Source organism: Podospora pseudopauciseta, chromosome 3 (assembly GCF_035222475.1).
Source record: "Podospora pseudopauciseta strain CBS 411.78 chromosome 3, whole genome shotgun sequence".
In the NCBI taxonomy this organism is placed as follows: Eukaryota; Fungi; Ascomycota; class Sordariomycetes; order Sordariales; family Podosporaceae; genus Podospora; species Podospora pseudopauciseta.
Window position 1 is genome coordinate 3,488,976 of NC_085893.1, and position 14,169 is coordinate 3,503,144.

Genomic DNA, 14,169 nt, shown 5'->3' on the forward strand with positions numbered 1-14,169 from the left:
ATCTGTCGCATTTGAGCACTTGGAAGTACTTGCGCACGCATAGCCACCGCTGGGGAATGCAGATGGATAGGCATACCACTAGGCACGCGCGTGGTTTTCCCTGTTGGGCCTGTACTGCGTGTCATCGGATGTCCTGTCCAATGCTTGAACGGCCTTGGGGTGGTTCAACTCTGCCGATGCATGCGCCCCGAGTGGGAGCACGCCATTGGAGAAAGCGTGCTCTGATCTTCTCGGGAGCCGGAGGAAAGGTGTGTAATAGCAAGCCCCGAGTTCTGCTTCTTCTCCGCATTTGCGCAAACGGATCGCAGCTCATGTATATAAAGCCGTCTCAGAGTCATGGGTTTTACAATGGAGACTTGCTTCTTCCTCAGGCCCACCTGACGTTATTTGGGTTCGACATCACATTTGAAGCATTATTGACACGCATCAGTTCATTTTGTGGTCCAGCTGCTACTCGGCTCAACACAATCCTTTCTTCGGCCTACTTCCCCTCACTTATAAGCCATCGTCACGACCTCATCGGGTTGTGTGACCCCCCGCCAGTATCAACACCCGCACTCAGAACAAAGCTTCAGACACAGAAACCCAGCCGAACAGAGATTCACCACCGTTACGTATGGCCTGAATCTCATGTCACGAGATCCAGGGTCCTCAGCGTAGAACAGATTCGACCCTGTCAACTTCATGGCATCCCGCGGCTCAAGTCACCCGACACCTTCGGAGTTATTCCTCGCAAAGAAAAAGAAAGAGATTCTAGACAGATCTATGGCTCTCATCCTCAAGAAATTGGACGAATGCCTTGAAAACCCCGTTCCAACAGCACCAAGGCGCCGTGTGGCGAAGCGGGCGAGAGACGACCAGGACACTGCTGCTGTTGACGACCGCGTCGCTGCCGGCGCCGCCACCACCACCACCGACGACGCTATCGACACGCGAAACAAGAAGAAGCTGAAGCAAGACCCGGCAGCGGGACGCCGGTTCGCCTGTCCGTTCTTTAAGCACAACGCGGCAAAGTACAAGCATGTCAAGACCTGCTGTGGCCCCGGGTGGAAGGACGTCCACCGGGTGAAGGAGCATCTATATCGTCGCCACTCGGCTAAGAACTCTTGCGCGAGGTGCTTTGAGCAGTTTGAGGATGAGGCCGCTCTCAAGGATCACCAGCGGTCTGAGGAGCCGTGCAAGCTCGAGAAGCACAATATACCTGATGTCATCACGGAGGAAAAGGACAAGCTCTTGCATGCTAGGGCCAAGGCTGGGCTTTCTGAGGAGGATAAGTGGCGGGAGATGTATCGGATTCTCTTCCCTGGCGAGAAGATTCCATCTCCCTACTATGATGACTCGGATGGGACAGGCCCGGATAACGATAATGGAGGGTCGTCCAGAAACTGGGAGGAGTTCAAGACGTTTGCCCGGCAGGAGGTACCCAGACTGATCAAGCCTCTGTTGCAGCAGTACATCGACAAGTACTTTGAGGACTTTGCAGAGAAGATGAACCAAAAGTCGATTGAGGTCGCCAAGGTGGTGGAAAGCCAGGTCCTGCGCACCTGGATCTTTAGGGAGGAGCAGCAGCATCTGTTCCCGCCCGGAGGTGCAGCGCCGTCGTCTCCTCCGCCGTCGGTTTCCGCCCGGGCATCCAGCCCAGAGGTCGATGTGAAGCCTGCGAGTTACAATGAAGTGATGGATGAGTGGAGGGACAACCCACACAGCGGAGAGTTCTGGGCTGACATGATGAGCGGGCCTCTTTCTCTGGACAATTTCTTGGCTGATGCGAGCCACATGGGCCTGGGCTGTGGGAATGATATCTTCAGCGCTGACTCGGCCTACTTTACGAATCCTGTCTCAGACAGGGAGATCACTTCCAGCTCTGGCCTTCATCAGGTTGCTGGGGCTGTTATGGGTGCTGCTGTTGGCGCTGCTCCGATGTACCCGCGGTATTTGTAGGTCATTGTCGGTCTGTTTGGCGTGTTTCACATGCTTGTCCATCTCATTGCCTCGATCATTCGTGTCTCCTATTCTTCGTCATGTCATTTGCAATGGACCGGGGGGACACTCATTATTGGGTATCATGCCGAGATTTTTCCTTTTGTTTTCTTTTACTCTGTTGATCAGGAAAGTGGTATCAGTACGATAGTTGAACATCATGCAAGGCTTTTCTTGACCATCATCCTCATGAACCAACCAAACAACCCAATCGCTCCATCACCTACCCCTCCATTTCAGCCCCCGACTCCCGTCACCCTCATGAACTACCCCTCCCCCGCATAATCTTTTTACACGTCCGTATCTTATCACATTCAGCAGGCTTCCCGGCCGCATCCCTCGCGGCCAGCTAGCTTAGCTCTGACGAGATATGTATATCAAGGCATCTATTGCATCATCCTATCCGGTCCTCCCGGTCATCCGGCTGGCTGAGGAGCGACAGGAAAGATGTTTATTGCATAAAAGGCATGAACGGCCAAATTAAATTGGCTTGGGGGATTGGAGTTCGCGGAGGGGGCGAAGGAGATGGCACCACGTCACCCCATCGTTCATGTCTACCACCACCACCACAACAACAACAGCAACAACAACGACAACCACCACGAAAGAACCTGGACACGGCAAATTAGGATATCACAAAGCCAGTGTGAGACAACAACATTAAAATTCGGTCAGTCAGGGCTGTTTAATTGGTTCAAGTTGCGAGCATCATACAAATGCCGTGACGCAGAATGCTGTGAGGAAAGGTCTCCAAAGTCCCGGAACTGAAAGTGGGGGGATGGGTACGTTACGGCAGATGCAGAGATCCTTCCTCAGATCCCTCTATACAACACCTCTGCAGATGGAACACCTTGTTTCAGCTTGCATGCGGTGCTGACTTTGATGGCAAATGCGGGGGACAGTCTCCCCCTCATTTTGCCACCAAGAAGAGGCCAAGCTCCATCGTGACAGTGAGCGTGATGAGATAGAGGGGAGATGAGGCTCTGCTGTCAGTTGGGAGGTGATTATACAGCTAGTGAGCGAGGAAGATGATGTTTGCGCAAAAGCGCAGAGGAGGAGCTTGCTTATCTCCATTTCGCTGGCCATAACCACAGCAATCACGGGACGGACTTTCTGATCAACGAAACACTGCCCTGCGGAGGTGGGGTGGTGACACAACTTCACACAGCTCACACAACCCACTCAATCACCACTTCCCGCACCATTCCTGGTGTTATGTGCGGATGGTGTAGGCAACAGGTAGCGACCACCATGAGCACTAATTCCACCCCTAGAAGACAAGCTACGATGGGTGCCCACACTCATAAATCTTCCGTAGTATAGTGGTCAGTATGTGAGCTTGTCATCTCTCAGTTGTCAACGCTCGAGACCCGGGTTCAATTCCCGGCGGGAGAGTAAACCACACTTAGCTTTTTGGTGATTTTTACATCACACCCCTGCTGTGGGGAGGGATATTGTTGTTGAGAAGTTTTGTTTTGTTTATTTGCCGGCGTAGGTGGCAAAACAAATAAAGTGTGTCGACGGCGATTCGGGGTATAGATAAGAAAAGGAGCTTTCAGGGTCATAAACGCTTCCCTCGCACTATTTTTTCTATTAAGGCAAACAGTGTTTTTTTTTTAACTTTCCTCTTGATGTTTCCAGCTCTTCATTGAACTGTGATTCCCAAAAGGACAAAACGTTATGCCCGCGAGTCAAGTCCAAAAGCGTCAACACCGAAAAAAAGAGGGGACCCCCTACCACAAAAAAAAAACCCACACCCCACGACACACCAAAAGTGTGGAATATTCATCTCGACGTGGGCCTGATTCGAACAGACGCTCCCGAAGGAACAAGATTTCTAGTCTTGCGCGTTAGACCACTCCGCCACCACGCCTCTTGTTTGATGAAGCTTGCTCCTAGAATACCGCCACATCACCAACCGGCCAAATGGCACAAACTGGCGGCAGCGAGGATATATGAAATCACTTTGGATTTTCCTTTCATCTTCACAAGATCAAGATTACACCAGCGGGAACAGACTGGGACGAAAAAGAAAAGCGAGGCCAAGCGAGTCGAGCACAACCATCAGTCACGACACCTGCCTGAAAGGACCTTGTTCAGACCCAACGTCGTTCCTCATGTCGTCGCAACCGCGAAGCGCCCAAGGGCGAAGAGAAACTACTTCGCTGATAGAGGCGAGAAATGGGGTGATATATCAATTGTTCAATAGCTTGCGCCCTCGTCGTAATAGTGAGCCACAGGCCTGAATGTGTTGACTGTTCTCTCTTATAAAGAGGGGACAGCGACACTGACAGCAGGCGGGTTTGCATAACAAGAGTAAGGAGAGGCACCGATTCATATGCAGCTCAACATTTGCTTGAAACAGAAAATATAACCAAAACAAAAGCCTCTGAAATGCCCTTAATACCCCTGCCCGTGACCCTGATACCCCTGTTGTTGGTTCTGGTTCAGCAGGTTCCCACTCCCACTCCCATAGTTGTTCCCAGTAGCATACCCCCCCACCCCCATTCCCATAACTATTATCCACTGGCACCTCCCCCTCCCAGAACCCTCCCTGCTGCGGTCCCTCCGGCTTCCCGGACCCCCGACCCTCTTCCTCATCCCCAGTCCAAACCCTCCACTTGAACCGAATGATCTCATAAATCTGCACCAGCTGCGGCTGCCCCTGAGCACCCCCTTGCTGCTGAGCTTGACCTTGCCCTTGTGATCCAGCCCAAAAGATAGGCGTCCTCACCACCTCCCACACAACTCCCTCTCTCACCCTCTTTTGCCACAGCCAAACCCTAAAGCCAACCCAGTAGAGTGCCGCCGCTACTAATACTGCCATGGCAGTCATCTGCGGCGCAAACCAATCCACTCTGTCACTCGAGTGAGCAATATATCTCTGCGCAGGATCATAGACCCAAATCGTGACAAGCGGCACAATGTTGGTAGCAGTAAAGATGACCGCCGCAATGACCCCCACGACATGCGGAATGGGGGACTTGTATCGCCAGTTTGATCCAGGCCACAAACGAAGATACAGCATCCCCACCCCAATACACGAAAACCAAATCACATCCAGGCCGTAAGCATACGCCATCAACAGAAGCGAATAACCCGGTAGATGCGAGAACACCACACTGTCAGTCGACAACATAGCGGCAAGGATTAGAACAGAAGTAACAGTCCAGTGCAACGCCAAAGCTGCAGCGGGTGACTTTTCCGTATGCAAGAACCCACCGGCTTGATGGTCTGGGATGCGTCTGAACCCATGGCGAAAGGTGAACTCATAGGAAGAAGCAAGATAAATGCTGCCAGGGAGAACACCTTCCTTGGCAACTTCTTGCTTGACACGGGCGGCGGTAAAAGTGAAAACAATGACGTTCCCGATAGCAGATAGGGCGCGTAGCGAGCCGCAGGCGGCCTTGATTTTGCTTTCAGCTACGCCAGACCCGACGGTGCGCTTGAAGAAATTGAAGGCAATGTCGAGGTCAGCTGTGAAGAGGTCTGCTTTGGGGATGTTGGCGGCCTTTGCAAGTGATTGTTAGCTTAAGAGAACAGAACTGACGCCAAAAAAAGGAGAGGATATCCTACATAGAGAATGGTGATGGTCATAAAGAGGCAGCAAATAAACAGCACTCCGTAACCCGATGTTCGGGCAAAGTTCTTGTGCGGTGCCTTGATCTCAGCCAGAACCTATCATTTGTTAGTTGTTACCTGGGTTTTGATAGCAGATTCAACAAGTTAAACATACGTAATTGGCCTGATGAAATCCGCCAAAAGGGAAAATTGCGTAGATCATTGCCTCTGCATACTTGTAAACTCCCCATTGAGTGTTATCGGCTCTCTTCAAGGATGTGCTCGAATCAAAGTTGTCTCTTGCCACATCCAGATTTAGCCAACGAAGTCCGAAGATGACCATGATGACAAGCATAGTCACTTTAAGAGAGCCTAAAACATTGTTGAGACGGATACCCCATTTTCGAGACATGCTGTGGAGTAGACAAGAGAAGGTATTGACAGCCAGAGCAATGGCCACCATTCGGCCGGCTGTTTGGCTGGTGTCTGATGCTTGAAGGACGGCAGCAGCAAAAGCAATCGAGTTGGTCGCCGTGTTGCCAAAGACAAGGAAGGATACTCCGAACAGACATGTGGCCAGAAACCGAGGAAGCTTGAGGAAGTAGTTCAACTAAACTTTGTCAGCTATTTGTTCAAAATAATCTCGTGAAGCGCAAGACTTACATAGGGCAGTTCACCTCCACTTCTTGGGGTTGAAATCTTTGTACCATCCGGTCTCTGCCACCTTGGGACTGTCAAGCCCAACTCGATATAGAGAATGATACCCGATAAGGCGACAGCAACACCGAAAAGCCACAGCAGTAGGGTAACGGCAACACTCTGGGTATTGTAGAAAATCTGCGACGAAGCGTTGAAGATTCCAGATCCGATCATGCGGTTGAATATCAGGCAGAGTACCGAGAAGCGACCCAGACTGTCTTTCTCTGATGGGATCTCTTCGACAATGGCGTCATGGTCTTCTCTTGCTTCATAAAGAGCTTGTTGATCTTGGGGATCCAATCCTGGGGACCAGTCTGGGGCCTCTGGTGGAGGTTGAGCCTGATTGAAGCCAAATCCTATGCTCGGATCCGGCTCGGCCGTGGCTGTTTGTTGATACATGGTGTAATACTGCTATATCAAAGGTAAAGCCACCACCATGGTAGACTTGAGTCGTGATATGTTGTCGAGAATCAGGGTGAACGGATCTTGGGAATCTGGGGTACCCAGAGCTTATGGGAGACAGGACATCGTCTCAGCTCTTCTTCTTGGATGCGGGGGAGCTCAGTCTTGTTCACTTCCAGTGGTCTCTCAGAGCCTTGTCTGGTCACCGGAGCAAAACTCGCCATGCCCGCCATAAACACCGAGAGAGCACAGGCATGGGCTGCCTCCTGCATGATGTGTTAGCAAATGAGCCACTGTGTTTTAGAATTATTGACTAACACCGGGAGCCGATTGGACTCAGTGCAGACGAGCGATGCCATGATGAGAAGTGAAGTGGGATTTCCTGGTTCTAGACCTTCAGCTGAAGCCAGCCAGAGCTGCGCCGTCCAGTGCTTTCAGCCACCCGCATCGGTAGGCGCATCTGGAACCCGGTGACCGAATTAGTTTTGAAAGCCTCCGAGGGAATCTGCCTTGCGACGCTGCAAGTTGCTGTCTGTGCCTGGGCCGATGCGTGCGCCTCCTGCGATATTCGATTGATGTTAAGCGGATTCTTTAGATTTCCAGGGCGGACGACGGAAAATGCCATGTTTACGTTAACAAGGCTCCAGGTGAGCAATGCCGGGAAGGAAAGAATGCGGGGTGCGTCTCTTCCCTCTTTCGTCTCCTCGTCCTTTCCTCTCTGCTTTCCCGCTCCACTGAAGGGCTAGGGCCGTTTAACTGAGCCCCTCCCACCTGCCCATCTTGTCTATGCTCCCCACACCTATGGACCTGTCTTTGATCTGTCTGCATTCCGTGCCTCGATCCATGCGGAGCGATGTCGCTGCCCTTTGAAATATCGCAGATTCACGGTGCTCTTGCTCTCGCCTACAGGGTTATTGAGATTGGATGGAGTGACATCCATGACGCTCACGAACAATACCTCGAGTTCGGACAGGACATCAAGGACCTGAGAATCAGTCTTCTCAACCTCGCTGGCGCCATTGACCAAGCCGATCGTGGTTCACTCCTCAACAATAGACCGACTACCGCTGCTGCCAACAACTTCCACCATGTGCTCGGCAATTTCACCGGCGTCCTTGAGGAGTGCTTACGACTCTTCGAACGTCATTCTACATATGGCCGCAACCGAGGCCCGATCTACAACTGGCGATGGTTTCTCCTCGTCAAGGACGAGGTCATGATGCTGAGGGAGCGTATTGCTTTCTTGAACATAAAACTTTCGGTAGCCTTCAAGGCTCTAGAAATGTATGCCTCCTTGTTTTTATGTTGCTACTTTGAGCGGTGCTGACTGAACCCCAGTGAGACCAGTGATGGCACTCGGAGGCTGATTGTAGGGGTCGGCGAGCTACTCCTACAACGTTTTGACTTACTTGAGGCGAGACTATCGGTAATGCTCGGCCAGCCCCGGCCAGCCGAGCCGGAGCGGGTCCTTGAAATTCCACAGCCCTTGGAGGATTTGTTGGTGGCCATTGCCATCTCGAAACACGGAAGTCTAAGCAGCATGCCCCTCGCACAAGGCATAGATGAAACCATCTTCTATCTCGATAGGGCCACATGCTGGCACGCCAGGAGAAGAGTCGAGCAACCCACCGAGCAGATCCTGGTATCGCAGATTGCCAACATGATTCGAGCTTACTGGACACTTCAGGCCACTAGGTCGGGCAATGAATGCATGGAAGTCTCCTCCAGGGCGACTATTGATGACTTGGAGGCACACTTTCCGCGTCTTGGCATGACGGTGCAGAGATATCTGCACAAGCTAGGAGAGGTAGGCGCCTGTCATTCATGATCTTGAACACTCCCCAGTCTAACCATATATTAGAGGATATTCGATGCTCATGATGCACTGGCTCAGAATGGAAGTCAGGTTCCAACCTGGGCTCAGGTGCAAGAGGCTTTACACAGGGAACAGCATAGCTGGGATGAGCATTGTGGTTGGAGGCCACCACAGTATGACGAGAACGATCCCAGGAGGGGCGAGAAGATCTTCACCTGGTATGTTGAGACCTAAGAACCTGTACTGCGTGTTACTAACTTGTACCAGTCGTTTGCAAGATCACAATACTGCCGAGCAATATCTGGAGATATGGCAACACGACGCAAAGAATGACCAGCAACTGACAATGATCACATGTGTAGCCAACAGAGACACAGTCTACCAGGTCGACCGCACAAGTCTCATGGTGATACCATCGGATGATTCGCTGGTTCAAGGCAACGACTTTTATTCCATAATCATAAATCCCAGCCACCTGGGTGGACAAGCTGGCTTTAGGTTGGCGTTTCACACCAAGGGCGCCCTCTTCGACTTGCAGCAATTCTTTACCGGTTACAGAGTGGTTGATGATCTTTTTGGAGCCAAGATAATTCTGCAGCAAGCAGAAGGGGTCCTGCGAGGAACACAACGACGAAGCACAGGACGGGTGCAGCTATGGTCTTCGACTGTTAGACCGACTGGCCGAGCCTTGCCAAAAGAAATTCTGACCTCCTCCACCAGCACCTTGAGAAATCTACCTGGCATGGGTTTCAACCCGAGCACACCGCCACCAGTTTTGCCTCCATTGGATTCTTTCTCGAGGCTGACCCTGTCACAAGAGCCTGCCCTAACCCCCGCAACTAGTCCAACCAGTTCCAGCCAGAGTGTTGAGACACCGCCCCCGATCATGTCTTCATTCCGGCAAACGCCTTTCCCTAACAGCAACAACAGATTCTCAGGAAACAGCTGCAATTCCAACTCCTCCTGGCAACATCCCATGCTCCTGGCTCAAGTCGGTGGGGCAACTCAGTCATCGCCCGTTCCTCAACGCTATTCAACTCAGAGTGACGATTTTCAAACCACGTTAACCTCCCCCGTTTCGCCGGTCCAGAGGTCCAATGCAAACACCAACCGCCCGCTTCCGCGGCGCCCATCAGTCGCATTATCCGTAACATCTCAATCTTCAGCGGTCTCCGTCGCAAGCACCACCCAGTCTGCTGCTATGATTCAAGTGGGACCTCGAGGAACCATGGGATGCATCATTCAGGCTCCTGAGCCACCTCGCTTGGTGCTCTTCATCAGAGGAAGAACATCAGCAGAGCCAAGTAGTCTGCTGGCCATTGACAGTATGTTTCCTTCCGGTTTTACTTTCTAGCTTCAGCTGATATGAGCAGTCAATTCAAATATTCGAATCAACCCGGACCTCTGCAAATGCCGCCAGGGACGGTCTGAACATCCTCAAGCACGCCAACAAGCAGCTCCATCACAGTGCTGCCAAGTCGTGCTTCAGCCTGCGGGAGGACGAGACAAAATCTATGCCAAGGAGACAGCCGCTCCCGAAGACACGAAAAGTGTCAACAATAAGAAGAAGAACAACGGGGGTGGGACAGAAGGGGCCTCAACGTGGAATCTGGCCAGTGCTGGCAGGTTTCAACAGTACAATGATTTGAGCAAGGGTGGTATGAAGCAGGTCAAGAAATTGAAGCTTGTGACTATTGAGTTTGGCAGTGTCCAAGGTATGTGTGCTTCTGTGTCTGTTACAACTTGCAACTTGAAGTATCTGACATGATCTAGCTCGGCAGCGGTTCGTTACAAACTTTAACGACTTGAAGGAGCTGTACTCGAAGTATGCGGTGGTATGATTAGATGTTTTAGCTTATACACGACAGTGATGGATATACCCGGTTTTGTGTTGGCGTTCTGTGTAAAAATTTGATTTATACAAATGCTGTTTTTGTGTACGAGAGAGCAAGTCACGGTGGCCTGTGCATGGTGTGTACAATACAATTGAAGCCTTATTTCAAAAAGTAAACTCTATTTCATTACACATGGGTTCATAGTGCATGTCTTTTCCAAAGCCCTTTATGACTTGGCAGCCGGGGTAATGCTCCTCCGATATTACCTACCCTGCATCCAACCATACGTCGTGCAGCGTCTGCCTAAGTAGTGAGTAGCAGGCCACCATTCAGAGCCGGCTCTTATGTTGATACCAAAATATGTCAAGTTCCATCAACCTTAAATCGACATCTCTTCCATCCCCCCGCCCCCCATCTTCAATTCCGTCACATCATCACCCTTCACATGTTGAACCAAACAACATCCCTCCACCTACCCACCATGCCCCGCAAAGTCCGGTACAACCTCGCCGCCTCGCTCGACGGCTTTATAGCCACCCCCACCGGCTCCTACAGCTGGATCGTCGACGACAAGACCATTGATTTCGATAGCCTGTACGCCCAGTTCGGCTGCTTTGTCATGGGCCGAACAACACACGAGGCATATCTTGCCATGGACCCCGCAGAGAACCCGTTGCGGGCTTACTACAAAACAGGGAGCGTGGTTGTTGTTGGCGACACCCTGGATCGAGATCTGGAGACACAGGTTGAGGTTGTGAAGCTAGGGGAGGTGGAGTCTTTTGTCAGGGCGCTCAAGGGGAGGGAGGGGGGAAAGGATGGTGATATCTGGCTCATGGGTGGGGGCAAGTTGGCGGGGGAGATGCTGAGGTTGGGACTGGTTGACACGGTGGAGGTGGCGGTTATGCCGGTGTTGCTGGGGGAGGGGGTGAAGATGTTTGAGGGAAAGGGAAGAGAGGAAGGGTGGAGGTTGGAGTTGAGGGGATGTGAGAGGAAAGAGACGGGGATTTTGATGCTGGAGTATGATGTTCTTTATGAGGAGCCCTGGAGATGATGACAAGGAGTGAATTTCGGGAGGTATCATTCTAGATATCAAAGAACGCCCTTGATTCAGCCTTTTTCTCTTATACAACCTCTATCCAAGAGCTGAAGAAACGGCACCAGATCAGCCCTACATCACATATCTCCCCTCCTCATCAAACCCAACCGAATACGGCCACCTCCTCCTCCTCAAATCCCACCAACTAGGCCTCACATACGCCGCCGGCCTCTGCAACTTCTCCAGACAAATCCCCCTATTATTCCTCCTCCTCCAGTCTCCCTTCTTCCCCAACCCGCACTCACACCTACACCCATGGCCCCCTTCCTGCTCCTCACTCATCCCCTTCGGTGCCTTGCCAATCATCTCATTATCCAAAAGCTGCTTCCCCTTGGCATTCTGAGGACACTGCCAAAAAGGCTCATGATAATACCCAACATCACTAAAATGATGCATCTCCTTCGCCCCAAGCAGCAAGTGCACCGCCAGCGAGTGAATCGGCGCGTCTCCCCACCTCTCCCGGTAAAAACCCCCCGTTTTATCCAAATGTCTAAACAGTTTCTGGTATTGTTCCCCTCTGAAGAAATCCAAGTCTGCAATTTCAAAGTTGGACCAATAGTGACACAAATTCCACTTCTCGCCCTTGATGTCGTAGTGTTCTCGACGGAGGACCTTCCCAAGCAGCCAGCGGATGGGCGCCGGTTTCAGCAGCCAGTTCGTCTCCTCGTCAATCATGGCTTTCCAGTTGGGGTGCATAGGGATGTTGTTTTGCGTTCGGAACTCGTCGACGGTTCGGAATAACGAGGGGCACGTGTTGGGTTCCTCCCAGAGGGCGACAGTGTAGCCGTATTTTTTGCCGCGGTCGGCCATCATGACGAAGGGGTCGTAGGTGAGGGAGCAGCCGTAGCTGACGCCTGGCTCGAGGCGCCAGTAGTATTTGTATTCTTTCAGGGCGTCGAGGTTGTAGAATTCACTGTTGACACATGACGTTAGTATCGAGCCATCTCGTGAGAAGAGAGGGTGAAAACACACCCAGAATAAAACCGACACATGTGATGATACCCCTCAATCTCCCCCTTATACACCCCCTCCTCCTTCTGCTTCCTCAAATACTCCCCCACCACCTCCTCCGTCAACCCCGCAGTCGGTCCCCATATCCCCTCGGGTATGACCTCAAACCTCACCTCCCCACTCACAACCTCCTTCATCCCCCTGACAAACTCCTCGCTCCAGGGCTCATTGTTCAGAAACAGCACCGGGTAGTTGAACCACTTGTTAAACCTCTCCTCCACATTCTCCACCGTCTTCCTCGCCTCCTTGAGCTCGCTGTTCCTCGCCAGCATGACCAGCACCGCGCTCTCCCGCGGCCGCGTCACCAGCTTGGAAACATCCTGACATCCAATCGAGAACGGCTCGTCAAGATTATGATGTTCGGCCGGTCGGGGGATCGACAGCGACACCTGGCTGTGGTAGAAGGCCTCGAGGACGGAGAGCAGGAGTATCAGCGCCGAGAGTCTGAACACGAGGTTCACGCGACGGGAGCGGGGCAGGCGGCGCGGTATGGCTTGGAGGGAAGGATGGAGGAGAAATTTCATCGTTTTGGGCGGAGGCGACGGTTGTGGTGGTGCTGTCGCGGGGTCATCTTGGGAGAGGGATGTTGTAGAGTTCAAAAGGTTCAAAACGCGAGAAAGTTGGAATGGGGATTGGGGATGACGATGGGTGGAGCTAGACAGGGGGTTCGGACTCCGTTTGCAGGGGTCATCAACAGCGTATCATTGGGGGCCTTGGGGCCAAGATAGTGAGATGGGTCCAAGTGGTGCCGAGGGGGCTGATTTGGGGTGGTAACCCTAACCCAGGCTTGGAACAGCTTATCCTCCGACTTGACCAATCTTGCTTCAATCGTTCAGGGGGGCATAATAGGAGCCTGAAACGCGGGGGAAACAGAGAAACTGCAGTGAATAGATGATGATGTCTGAAGGGTTTCTCAAGCATCTTTTAAGGCCCCTTTGCTATCATCACCCAGGCCTCGCCTCACACAGCAACCAGCAGCACCTTCTCATCAAACTCCATACACCCATTCACCCACACCAACTGTTACCCCACCGCAATAGTCATCAAACCCTTCGACACAATCCCAATCACAGGTATGTTATCCCCCGTGTGCCACGTCGGCGGAATAAAAAAGTGCCTCGAATAATGTGTCGTTTCCCCCAGATTCTTCACACTCATCGAACACACCCACTGCTTCGTGTCAAGAAAAAACAAAGTCGACCGAAGGATCCCGACAAACCTGAGTACCTCGACATTCTCAAATGCCCGATGTTGGAGCGCCGTTACCTCCTGCTGAACACCGCCTGCAAGTTTTGCCGTGTCTAGCACAGCAAAGCCACTAGATGCTCCTTGTCTTTGCCCGCATGTTTTGAGAACATAGTATCGAGATTTCGGATGTGAGACCCACGAGTCTGAGAGACCGAGAAATGGGCAAAGTGCTTCTGGGATTTCGAGGCTGACGGGTTCGCCTAGCTGGCTAATAGAAGACCAGTCAAAAAGGTGTGTCGTTCCGTTTCCGTGTATGGCGAGCAAGCGGTCGGTGTCGGATGGTTCAGTTCCCCAAAAAGCGCCCAGTTCGACGGTTTGGACTACCTCGTGATCGTCCATGTCGTCGTCAGTAGCATCCCCATACTTGTCGGTGCGCACTTCGTCACCAGTCGCCCCATCATCTTCCAGCCGAGCCTGAGGATGACAGAAATCAGCCTGGCTCTATTCTCGTAGGCAATCAGTAGCCGCGCGCCATCGGGGTTGAGGATTCCTTGACGAGGGGAGACCCATTCACCCATGCT

General features: G+C 52.1%; 6 protein-coding genes and 2 non-coding genes across 8 annotated transcripts; 5 read left to right on the forward strand and 3 right to left on the reverse strand.

The window, feature by feature from the left end:
- Positions 1 to 684: 684 nt before the first annotated feature.
- On the forward strand, positions 685 to 1,941 carry QC763_309840 (uncharacterized protein; the record flags this gene model as incomplete). The annotated part of the gene is made up of 1 exon (XM_062911438.1): positions 685 to 1,941. One exon carries the CDS (start codon positions 685 to 687, stop codon positions 1,939 to 1,941), a length of 1,257 nt encoding a protein of 418 aa, XP_062767467.1.
- Positions 1,942 to 3,288: 1,347 nt separating this feature from the next.
- QC763_0057980 lies at positions 3,289 to 3,375 on the forward strand. Its single transcript has one exon. It is a non-coding gene; the product is annotated as a tRNA-Asp (tRNA).
- A 396-nt stretch (positions 3,376 to 3,771) lies between these two features.
- On the forward strand, positions 3,772 to 3,853 carry QC763_0057990. The gene has a single exon. It is a non-coding gene; the product is annotated as a tRNA-Ser (tRNA).
- Positions 3,854 to 4,149: 296 nt separating this feature from the next.
- Positions 4,150 to 6,639, reverse strand: QC763_309850 (uncharacterized protein; the record flags this gene model as incomplete). The annotated part of the gene is made up of 4 exons (XM_062911439.1): positions 4,150 to 5,491; positions 5,557 to 5,658; positions 5,717 to 6,151; positions 6,205 to 6,639. 4 exons carry the CDS (start codon positions 6,637 to 6,639, stop codon positions 4,175 to 4,177), a joined length of 2,289 nt encoding a protein of 762 aa, XP_062767468.1. The 3' UTR covers positions 4,150 to 4,174.
- Positions 6,640 to 6,710: 71 nt separating this feature from the next.
- On the reverse strand, positions 6,711 to 7,283 carry QC763_0058010 (uncharacterized protein; the record flags this gene model as incomplete). Its single annotated transcript, XM_062905818.1, has 2 exons — positions 6,963 to 7,283; positions 6,711 to 6,908 (listed from the first exon to the last, which is right to left on the reverse strand). Exons 1-2 carry the CDS (start codon positions 6,999 to 7,001, stop codon positions 6,711 to 6,713), a joined length of 237 nt encoding a protein of 78 aa, XP_062767469.1. The 5' UTR covers positions 7,002 to 7,283.
- On the forward strand, positions 6,963 to 10,484 carry QC763_309860 (uncharacterized protein). The gene is made up of 6 exons (XM_062911440.1): positions 6,963 to 7,926; positions 7,981 to 8,449; positions 8,504 to 8,676; positions 8,726 to 9,783; positions 9,832 to 10,173; positions 10,232 to 10,484. The coding sequence occupies exons 1-6, from the start codon at positions 7,496 to 7,498 to the stop codon at positions 10,297 to 10,299; spliced, it is 2,541 nt and encodes an 846-aa protein (XP_062767470.1). The 5' UTR covers positions 6,963 to 7,495; the 3' UTR covers positions 10,300 to 10,484.
- A 290-nt stretch (positions 10,485 to 10,774) lies between these two features.
- On the forward strand, positions 10,775 to 11,344 carry QC763_309870 (uncharacterized protein; the record flags this gene model as incomplete). The annotated part of the gene is made up of 1 exon (XM_062911441.1): positions 10,775 to 11,344. One exon carries the CDS (start codon positions 10,775 to 10,777, stop codon positions 11,342 to 11,344), a length of 570 nt encoding a protein of 189 aa, XP_062767471.1.
- On the reverse strand, positions 11,345 to 13,078 carry QC763_309880 (uncharacterized protein). Its single transcript, XM_062911442.1, has 2 exons — positions 12,362 to 13,078; positions 11,345 to 12,302 (listed from the first exon to the last, which is right to left on the reverse strand). The coding sequence occupies exons 1-2, from the start codon at positions 12,922 to 12,924 to the stop codon at positions 11,462 to 11,464; spliced, it is 1,404 nt and encodes a 467-aa protein (XP_062767472.1). The 5' UTR covers positions 12,925 to 13,078; the 3' UTR covers positions 11,345 to 11,461.
- Between the last annotated feature and the right edge of the window lie 1,091 nt (positions 13,079 to 14,169).

Bases quoted from the DNA above. Each gene is read 5' to 3' on its own strand.
- QC763_309860 (XM_062911440.1), top strand. From the start codon at position 7,496: ATGTCGCTGCCCTTTGAAATATCGCAGATTCACGGTGCTCTTGCTCTC. The intron at 7,927-7,980 runs GTATGCCTCCTT...ACTGAACCCCAG, and splicing joins GCCTTCAAGGCTCTAGAAAT to TGAGACCAGTGATGGCACTC. The intron at 9,784-9,831 runs GTATGTTTCCTT...TGATATGAGCAG, and splicing joins TAGTCTGCTGGCCATTGACA to TCAATTCAAATATTCGAATC.
- QC763_309880 (XM_062911442.1), bottom strand. From the start codon at position 12,924: ATGAAATTTCTCCTCCATCCTTCCCTCCAAGCCATACCGCGCCGCCTG. The intron at 12,303-12,361 runs GTGTGTTTTCAC...ATGTGTCAACAG, and splicing joins ATGTGTCGGTTTTATTCTGG to TGAATTCTACAACCTCGACG.